This window comes from Berghia stephanieae, chromosome 9 (genome assembly GCF_034508935.2).
Source record: "Berghia stephanieae isolate SIO BIC M18660-M18661 chromosome 9, UCSD_Bste_1.3, whole genome shotgun sequence".
Classification (NCBI taxonomy): Eukaryota; Metazoa; Mollusca; class Gastropoda; order Nudibranchia; family Aeolidiidae; genus Berghia; species Berghia stephanieae.
In genome coordinates, this window is record NC_088368.1 from 45255704 (window position 1) to 45266745 (window position 11042).

The window sequence follows — 11042 nt, forward strand, 5'->3', positions numbered from 1 at the left end:
AGAAAAAATATGTAATATCGCCTAACAGGTGTCAAGTTCCGTCGTACACGTTACGTGTTGCTGTTGGCCACAGACCCCTTGTAAAGCGCTTTGAGCACGTTTAGTGGATATTGCGCTATATAAAAGCTCAAGCTCAAAATGTATTAGAAGAAATGAAAAGAATTATGAGCATAATTATAACTTTGCTGTTGAGAACGTAAACAAACAAACTGACTCTCCAAGAGTCAGTATACAACAAAACTGCCTTTGAGTCAAATATATTAGTTGACTACTATTGCTACACTGTGGGAATTTCCTATTTAATTTTATATCGTTTCATTCATGAAAAAAAAAACCCAAAAAACCCAAAAGAAATGAAATATACAAATAAATAAAAGAAAATTTTAAGTAATAATTTTTCAAAATCGTACCTTCATCTTGTTGCTTGATGGAGTTTTCCAGCTTGTCAATCGTCTTGCTCTTATCTTTGATCAGGGCCGCCAAATCTGTTTAACAAAAAATATGATACGAAGTGATACTAAGCTGCTATAAGCTGTGTAGACTGTAAAAAGTCATGAACAGAAATGAATATAACAGCCTCAAAAATGAACAAAATACCAAAAACCCTTCTTCAGCCAACAAGAAAAAGAAAAGAAAAAAGGTTATTCATATTCCCAAAACAGAAAAAAAAAGTTTATTCGCATTCCCAAAACAAAACAAAAAAAAAGTTTATTTGTATTCCCAAAACAAAACAAAAAAAAAGTTTATTCGTATTCCCAAAACAGAAAAAAACAACCCAACTTGCTCACCACTGATGTTTCCTTCCAGCTTCTTGCATTGTTCATTCTTCTTCTGCAGTAACACGGCATAGTCGTCTCTAGCTGAGGACACGTCTCGCAACTGTGAAAGGCGATAGAATAGAATTCATATATTAGTAACAAAAAGGTACACAGAGAGACATAAAAATACTGAGTCAACTTGTTATATAAAGAAGAAAAAAAAACGAATCATATTATAAAGAGGAACCATTCATATTATGCAATTACCTTTGTAATTTATATTCATCATCATCATCATTGCCTTTTTCACCCTGGGTCAGGGTATAGGCCACATACAAACAGTTTCCATCCTTCCCTATCCTGAGCCAACTTTTTTATCTCATTCCAGGTCTTACCACTTCTCTGTATATCAGCTTGTCTGTTGTCCTTCATAAATTCTGTCCTTCCAGAAACTCTTCGGTCGCCCAAGCTAAAAAAAAGGATTTGGTTTGTCTGTCTGCGTTTCTGTAACGGTTTGAGTTTAACGGAAAGGGGTGTTAACCCTTTGCCAACCCCCAACCTGGAGGACCAGGTGACTCAAAGATGGGGGAATCACACACCATTAGTCGCCTTTTACGACACGCTGGCTTGGCGTTGGGCTATTCTTGACCCTCTCAGTTGAGGGAACCCGGACACCACACGGGGGAATTTCTATTGGACAAGAATTTTATGATAAGTATAATCGACACATAGTCACCATAATATTTCCCCTTGTTGTTCCACTGTACTTTATTTCTTTTTAAGACTTTTAATATTCTTTGCCAATTTTTATTTAATTTATTAACATTTGCTATTTCCTTTAAATTACCGAATTGTGTTGTGATACAGAATTATAATTTCCACACAAGGATCAATAAAGTATATCTTATCTTATCTTAATCAAGGCCAAACTACATAAAAAAAAAACAAAAAAAAAAAAAAACAAAAAAAAAAACCCAAACAAATACCAGTTTTGAAATTCTAGATATTACTTGAGATTATATTTTTAGAATTATAAACTGTTTAAAAATCTGCATGATATTTTGCTACAGTTACCAATGTCTTAAACAAAAATGAATATAACCGATTCCAAAAAAAAAAAAACCAATAAAGACATAAATACATTACTAAATTCCAGATACATGACAGAGATATTTTTAGGTCCTCTAGAAAAAACCCTTCTTCAGACAACATCAAAAAATAAATGAAAACATAATTTTAGTAATGTATTTATATTTGCCCCCAAGATCAACCTTGGTCTGTCTGCATGTGAAGCGAATGCTCTACCAACTGAGCGATGAGATTCCCCTGCAACAAAAATAATAAATCGAATGCAACTTTATCAGAAAAAACCCAGACAGTGAGGCTTGTGGGCTTCAAATTTGATGCTCTTACAGATGGATCTTCACTGGTAATGCTTGCTGGTGGTGAGTTGGCATCCCTCCCATGGTGTGACGGTGGAGTGGCTCCAATCCCTGTCAGGCTTGTCACTTGAGATTTAAAGAAAAAAATAAAAAAATAAATAAAGCAAGCATATTCATTACAGGCTTTACCATCATAATCGCGATCTTCCATTGAAAAAAAAGAACTAAAAAAAATATATATATATATTTTAGACAGGCGTTTTGTGACATTTTGGAACAGATACCAAAATGTTAAAGTAGCAGATCTGTATCAGGCTACAATTTCCAGAGGGAAACTGAAATAAAATTCTTTAATTTTAATATAAACTATGAAAGACCATTACTACTTTCTTAAGTGGGAAGGGGGCGGGGTATGGTCTTTGCTTTGAGAAGGTACCAAAAGGGTACTGAGTTTGATTCCACAACCCCCCCCTCTGTAACTGACTCACTTTGTGGCATTGTACTGGAGCTGTCGTCTCAATTATTACAGTCTCCTTAATAATAAACTCTACAATAATATTCCCTTAAGGGAGGATAAAAGGAATCTAAATATATATAAATATTCTTATTTACTCTTTCAGCGCCATTCGTTGCACTGTGCGGCCAGAGCAGAATATGTTCTACTGGCCAATGGCCGCACAGTGCGGCCAGTCTTGAAAGGCAAAAATAATAATGTAATCCAATCCTACTTTCTACAAAAGTACTATAAATTGAACCAATGGTATCATTTCTTTCATCAGAACATTCAATTGGCCCTAGGGGGGGTATTTTAACTGAGATTTTGCGCCAAATTCGAATGTTGGTTTGTCTTAGCTTGTCATTCTCATGCTGCCTCACTCAGGTGTCAGCCATTTTGTGATGAAAATGCGAATATAGCATCAGCGCTGAAAGAGTTAAAATTATACCTGATTCACTCCTGCGAGGAGACGAAATGCGAGCTCCATCTTCATTTTCAATTTTTTTCTTGAGTTTGGCAAACATGGTCCTCTGAACGGGACTCTAATTCCACCAATTACACACCCTGAGGAGTGAATACAAGTAAAAATAGAGTTTACATTTATGTCCTCTGAACGGGACCTAAATTCCAACAATAACCACCCTGAGGAGTGAATACAAGTAAAATAGAGTTTACATTTTGTCCTCTGAACGACTCTAATTCCAAATTACACCTGAGAGTATACAAATAATTAGAGTTTACATTTATTCCTCTGACGGACTCTAGTTCACATATAAAAACTGGAGATGAATACAAGTAAAAGAGTTTACATTTATGTCCTCTGACGGGACTCTAATCCAACAGTTCACATCTGATGGAGTGATACAGTAAAATTAGTTTTACATTTAATGTCCTCTGAACGGACTCTAATTCCACAATTACACACCCTGAGGAGTGAATACAAGTAAAAATAGAGTTTACATTTATGTCCTCTGAACGGGACCCTAATTCCAACAATAACACACCCTGAGGAGTGAATACAAGTAAAAATAGAGTTTACATTTATGTCCTCTGAACGGGACTCTAATTCCAACAATTACACACCCTGAGGAGTGAATACAAGTAAAAATAGAGTTTACATTTATGTCCTCTGAACGGGACTCTAATTCCAACAATAAAACAACCTGAGGAGTGAATACAAGTAAAAATAGAGTTTACATTTATGTCCTCTGAACGGGACTCTAATTCCAACAGTTACACACCCTGAGGAGTGAATACAAGTAAAAATAGAGTTTACATTTATGTCCTCTGAACAGGACTCTAATTCCAACAATTACACACCCTGAGGAGTGAATACAAGTAAAAATAGAGTTTACATTTATGTCCTCTGAACGGGACTCTAATTCCAACAATTACACACCCTGAGGAGTGAATACGAGTAAAAATAGAGTTTAAATTTATGTCCTCTGAACGGGACTCTAATTCCAACAGTTACACACCCTGAGGAGTGAATACAAGTAAAAATAGAGTTTACATTTATGAATATAAATATAAGTAGCTAAAACTCTGCCACATCGAGTTTGTAATCATAGATGATGTGCACATCAGATTTTGTATGGCTTGTAATAGTAATTGCTGCGCTTTTGTGGTCTAGTCGTTTGACATTTGCCTTCTTGTTGGTCCCTCATTCTAGTCATGTGCGGCTATGTGGTCTACTGGTATGACACTCACTTTTGGATCGGAAGGTCCTGGGTTCGAGCCTTGCTCAACCCATAGTGGAGTCCTTGGAAAAGGCTCTCTACTCACATTCTCTCACCGTACTCAGGTGTAAAATGAGCTCCTGGCCATTAACAGTGTTGTCTCTGTCCAAAAAAATGTAATATCACCTAACAGGCGTCATGTCTTGTTCTACATGTTAAGTGTTGCTGTTGGCCTAGGACCCCTTGTAAAGCGCTTTGAGCATGTTCAGTGGATATTGCCCTATATAAAAGCTCAAGCTCAAGTATGCAGCCTAAAGCTGAGTCCTTGGAAAAAGGTCTTTATTTAAATTCTCTTCATCTACTCAATGAGTAGAACAGTGGAAAACAATTAATTGTAATAGCGTCTTATTTATATCATAATATCAAATTGCCCATTTTCAACAGATATGAGTTGAGAAAACTAGTTGGTAATTGTAATGTCGTCGCCAAGTGTATTGTATTGATATTGTTCTATCAATAATAATAATTATATTGAAGTCAAACCTCAAGGAACAACACAACAAGATTGTTAGATGATAATCGGAAAAAGGTTTCTATTCAACTCAAACTAAAAACAATGTGCAGTGTAGCCAGTTTGGCAGTTTACAACTAAACGTTAAATAAATACAACTAAACTTATTAATCGATATATTACAGTAATATCAGGCGAACCGTTGAACTTGGAGAGAGAACTAGCTCATAGTCAAGGCAGTTTACTGAATCCAATATCCACTCATTTCAGAATATTTCCTTCACGGCAACAAATATGTAGGGAGACCTCCAACATCAATAGTAACAACCCCGAACCAGGACCTCTCTACATATCAGACATTTCTGGTTACAGATGAGGCCGAATTAATCCATGAAGAACTAAGAAATACTGCAGTGCCCTCCGTACTAAAGTCACAAGATCTTGACAGCCTCAAAACTCTGGCCCATGTATGTACATGTGTATATTATGTCAATATATTATATCATATAATATATGTTCTTTATAATATTGTATAACCAAATGTGCCAAATGACAAATTGCCACTATTTTGAGGACAATAAAGACTTTTTATTATTATTATTATCATCATCATTTTTATTATTATTATGGAAGTGGTTATTCAGTATCAGATACTGAATAGTGTTTTGCCACTATTCAGTATCCATAAGGAACTCTTTTATTATAGAGAGAGTGAAAAGTGCGACAATCTCAGTTGAATGTAAATAAACTGCTGACCTACAAGCCTACCAGATTGAACTCGTGCAGTTACTGACATCCCGATTCAAAGTTGTAGAAATATTTTAATCGTTATTTTTAAATTTCTGCTATTGTTCAATTAACATAGTTCAAAATATCAAAAGAAGAGTGGCATTCAAATACATTTTTTAATATCTAAATAGACATGATTAAATGTCACTAAAAGTTCAGTGACACCATGGCTTGGTGGATAAGCTGTTTGACTCTGAACTTAAGGTTCGAGAGTTCAAATCCCGGCCGGGTTAACTTTTATTTTTCCCCAATATTTTTGTTTTAATCATTTTATTTGCTTGTAATATATTTTAATGTTTATATTATACTATTATTTTATTATTATTATTATTATTATTATTATTATTATTATTATTATTATTATTATTATTATTATTGTTATTATTATTATATTTATACTTACTATTATTATTATTGTTGTTGTTGTAATCGTCATCATCATCATTATTATGATTATGATTTTTAAATCAAGTAGTAGGAGTTATTTAATCAGTTATCGATTTATTACGAATATATTTTATGTGTTATAATCTCGTTGTTGTTTTTCATTGATGTGCTCTTCTATTGTTCATTACTTTTTAAAATCTTGCTTTTTTCTGTTTGTCACATTTGTTGTTGTTGTTGTTCTTGTTGTTGTTTTTGTTTGTTTGTTTGTTTTGTCATCTAAGACAATCCCGATTCATTATAAATATGTGGCCAGACTTTCTGCCATTTTTAATTGAATGATGTACTTCCGTGAATTAATTGCAGTATTATATTAAAATTTACGTGATAATAATAATAATAATAATAATAATAATAATAATAATAATAATAATAATAAATAATAATAATATAATAAAATAATAATAGTAATAATAATAATAATAATAATAATAATAATAATAATAATAATAATAATAATAATAATTTAAACAGATACTGAATATTACTAATATTATTAGACTACAATTGACATCTATTTACTGAATACACTTGGTATTTTTAGGGGTGTTTCTTTTTTTACGAAACCTGAAATCTGCCGAAACACGCCGAAACCTGACAAAGTTAGGGGAAGCAGGCAGCAGTGGGGAGTGAACCTGGGACTCAGGGAAGTGTACACCATTGGGGAGTGAACCTGGGACTGGGTTTCGTAACAAAAAAGCAATTACTATTTTACGAAACCCAACAATATCCAACAAAGTTATGGAAAGAAAGTAGGCAACAGTGGGGGAGTGAACCTGAGACTCAGGGAAGTGTACACTATTGGGGAGTAAACCTAAGTCTATGGTTTTTCGGTGGGTTTTGGCGGGTTTCGTAAAAAAGTAATTGCTTCATTCTCGTCTGGTACCCAACTCCCATAGTCCCAGGTTCATTTCCACTGATATCCTCTTCTCACAGTCCCAGGTTCACTCTCAACCAGTGTGCACTCCCCTGAGTCCCGGTTCATTGCCCAATGGTGCCCACTTCTCATAACTTTTGATAATTTCGGTAGGTTTCGAAATAAAATTACATTCTGAGCTCACTGTCCACTGGTATCAGCCTCTCGCAGTCCCAGGTTCAATCCTCATCTGTGTCCAAATCCCAGATTCACTCCCCACTGCTGCCTGCTTCCCATAACTTTGTCGGGTTTTGGCGGGTTTCGTAAAACAGTAATTCCCCCTCCCCCTTGGTATTGGCTTTTTACAATATCCAGAGTCCCAGGTTCACTCCCCACAAGTGTACACTTCGTGAATCTCAGGTTCACCCCCCACTGTTGCCTACTTCAATAACTTTGTCGGATATTGCCAGGTTTCATCGGGTTTCGTAAAAAAGTAATTGCTTTTATATGAAACTCGCTGAAGCACGCTGAAAACCAGAGTCTCAGGTTCACTCCCCACTGGCGTACACTTCCCTGAATCTCCCATAACTTTGTCGGATATTGCCGGGTTTGTATAAAAGTAATTGCATTTATATGAAACTCGCTGAAACCCGCCGAAAACCAGAGTCTCAGGTTCACTCCCCACATGTATATACTTCCATGAATCTCAGGTTCACCCCCCACTATTGCCTACTTCAATAACTTTGTCGGATATTGCCAGGTTTCGTCGGGTTTCATAAAAAAGTAATTGCTTATATATGAAACTCGCTGAAATCCGCCTAAACCCAGAGTCTCAGGTTCACTCCCTACTGGTGTACACTTCCCTGAGTCTCAGGTTCAGTCCCCATTATTTGCTTACTTTCCATAACTTTGCCCCAATTTGTTGGCATTTGGCGCATTTCGTAAACAAAAAGTAATTGCTTTTTTAAAATAACAAAATCCGCCGAAACCCTGTCCCAGGTTCACTCCCCACTGGTGTACACTTCCCCGAATCTCAGGTTCACTCCCCACTGTTGCCTACTACCCATAACTTTCTTGGATATTGCAAGGTTTCGTCAGGTTTTGTAAAAAAGTAATTGATTTTATATGAAACTAGCTGAAGCTCGCCGAAAACCATAGTCTCAGGTTCACTCCCCACTGGTGTACACTTCACTGAGTCCCAGGTTCACTCCCCACGCGTTGCCTACTTTCCACTTCTTTGCCGCATATTGTCGGGTTTCGTACAAAAGTAATTCCCCCCCCCCCAATTTGTTATTGCTTTTTTATAAAACCAGAGTCCCAGGTTCACTCCCCACTGGTGTACACTTCCCTGAATCTCAGGTTCACCCCCTCCTCCCCCCCCCCCCCCCTCAGCCTCGACACACACACACACACACACGCTGCTGCCTACGTCCCATAACTTTGTCGGATATTGCCAGGTGTTGTCCGGCTTTTTATTACGAAACCCGCTGAAACCCAGTCCCAGGTTCACTCCCCACTGTTGTACACTTCTCTGAGTCCGAGATTCACTCCCACAGCTGCCCTCTTCCCATAACTTTGTCGGGTTTCGGAAAAAAAACACCGTATTATAGTACAAAACCACTATTCAGTGTCAGATACTGAATAGTGCAAAACCACTATTCAGTATCAGATACTGAATAGTGCTAGCCTATTATTATTATTATTATTATCATTTTTTAAAAATTGTATTTTCCACCAAGTTAATATATTTTAATAATAATAATAATAATAATAATAATAATAATAATAATAATAATAATAATAATAATAATAATAATAATAAGTCCCAAAAGTAAAGTTTAGTCAGTGTAAGTGGCGAAGTCTGTCTAAAAATGAACAACGATGAATATGACTCACTCACTCAGTCACAAGTGAGGGCGTAAAATACTGACTAGACTAGAGAGTAAGAAGATAGAAGAAGAAGAGAATACATGTCTCCCAGAGTCCCATTCCCATCATTTTCATTTCCCTCTCTCACTCTCAGCTTGTCAAGTGAATGGAGTGTGAGTGTAAGTGGTGAGAATGAGGCAGAGAGAAAGACAACTGAAGTCGACCGATCTCTGTCGTCTAAGTAAATCTAACTCTATTTCGACTTATGAATTTATGATGATGCGGACTGCTAACTCTATTAAAGTCTAAGTCTAAGTCTAAGCACTTTTTCTTTTCCTTTTTTACTCTTCTGGGCGGTGTTAAAGTCTCTTTGCTGTTATTTGGTCCTCTGAAACTTCGTTTCAATAAATTGCAGTAATATTAAACTCAAAAGCAATACAGAAAAATAAAAACAGACATGGTCAAAAAAGCTACCTGTCGTTTGTAGTGTCGGTTTACTTTCCGTGTCACGACAAACCGAGAAGTAGTGTTGGGTTATTTGATCGCTTTTACTCGATCGACGACCGAGCGCCAAGCCACGAGTCAGTGCTCGATCTCAATGCCGGAAGAGCGAGTTAGTAAAACGATCACTCGATCGTAAAACGATCAGCGGGTTGTGAGCTTGAGACGATCTTGACACGTGAGACGAGCTTGAGACGATCAGGATTCGAGCGAGCGGAGGGGTAACGAGTGTTTCGAATCATTTCAAATTCAAACGATCACAGTTTGCCATCCGATACCAATCGCCAATGTTTGCACACGGTAGTCTGTGGTTCTTCCACAGCCCTCACTCCTTGTCAGATGTTAGTGTGTCTGGGTGGCAGTGGCAGGGAAAATCGGTGTATCACGCGTGTGTGACAAGACTTCATTAAACCTACTAAAGTTTGACTATCACACACACACACACATACACACACACACACACACACACACACACTAAGGCTATTTCTATGACACACACGCATCCCTCTATCAATGAACACTCCTACAGTAGTGCGGCTATGTGGTCTAGTCATGACGTAACTATAGGTAGTACTCTAGTCGACCATGGTCTCGTGCATTATAATGGTCTAGTGGTATGACACCCGCTTTGGGATCGGAAAGTCCTGGGTTCAAGCCTCGCGCTCGGTGCATAGTTGAGTCTTTGGACAAGGCTCTTTACTCACATTCTCTCACCGTACTCAGGTGTAAAATGAGTACCTGGCCGTTAACAGCGTTGTCTTTGTCTGAAAAATTGTAATATCGCCTAACAGGCGGCATGTCCCGTCCTTCATATTAAATGTTGCTGTTGACCGGGGACCCCTTTACAAAGCGCTTTGATCACATTTAGTGGATATTGTAAAGCTCAATTTTTTAAAGTAAAACATTAGCTTTGAATATGGAATGTTTCAATTTTAGATGCCTGTGTATTCTTTGTTAGTTCCCATCATCATCATCATCATCATCATCATCATCATCATCATCATCATCATCATCATCATCATCATCATCATCATCAGGGGCAGCGGTACGGTCTTTGGTTGGCACCCGAAAGGTACCGAGTTCGATCACCCGCCGCTGAGTGGTCTTGAGCAAGTCACCTTGCCCTAACTAAATTTGCGGCGCTGCACTGCGGCTATCGCTTGGGTTATTCCAGTCTTCCCTTAGAATAGACCCGAAAGACGAATCTCCCCTATGGGATGAATAAAGGGAATTATGTTTAATTTATTTATCATCACCATCATATCAGCGGGATCATCATCATCACCACCACCACCACCACCACCCTAATAATAATGGATAAAATAAATATCAACACATTTCAATGTAATAATCAATCTAAAATCAATCAGTGCTCCTAAAAGACCCTTTGATTTCTTTGTCTAATTCGTTCCATACTTTTGGAGTCCCGACAAAGAAAGATTTTCAGCTAACTATAGTTTATATATGGGAATATTAATCAGTCGTTTATATTGGAATCGGAGTTGTCTAGCAGGTGTATTAGTTCAAAGCGCATTTCCAAGGATTTACCATGCTCAATGACCTTCACAATATTTAATTTAATTTATTCCTCCGGCACGCCATATCGACCATACATCCATTTCGTACAGTAGGTACCGATCGCTGTTTGGAGTCTTTTTGTATTAAAGCTCTTTACAATACCCGTCATTGCTTATAAGATAAGAATACATTCACACCTGAGTCAAGTGCCTGACACACGGACTTAACGTCTGGATCAC

At 37.2% G+C, this 11042-nt stretch overlaps 1 protein-coding gene across 4 annotated transcripts in view; it reads right to left on the bottom strand.

Annotated features, from left to right (window-relative positions):
- The window catches only part of LOC144980316 (uncharacterized), a 59599-nt gene extending 50229 nt beyond the window's left edge, over window positions 1-9370 (bottom strand). For 2 of the 4 annotated variants that reach the window (XM_078927976.1, XM_078927974.1), the window contains exons 1-5: window positions 9259-9370; window positions 3085-3200; window positions 2172-2266; window positions 789-879; window positions 411-485 (exon numbers count right to left, since the gene is read on the bottom strand). In XM_078927976.1, coding sequence (XP_078784102.1) covers window positions 411-485; window positions 789-879; window positions 2172-2266; window positions 3085-3160 — 337 coding nt within the window. In that variant the 5' untranslated portion in view covers window positions 3161-3200; window positions 9259-9370. Of the gene's footprint in view, window positions 1-410; window positions 486-788; window positions 880-2171; window positions 2267-3084; window positions 3201-5026; window positions 5390-9258 lie in introns of those variants that run through there. The other 2 variants (XM_078927977.1, XM_078927975.1) reach the window with 2 other exon arrangements.
- Between the last annotated feature and the right edge of the window lie 1672 nt (window positions 9371-11042).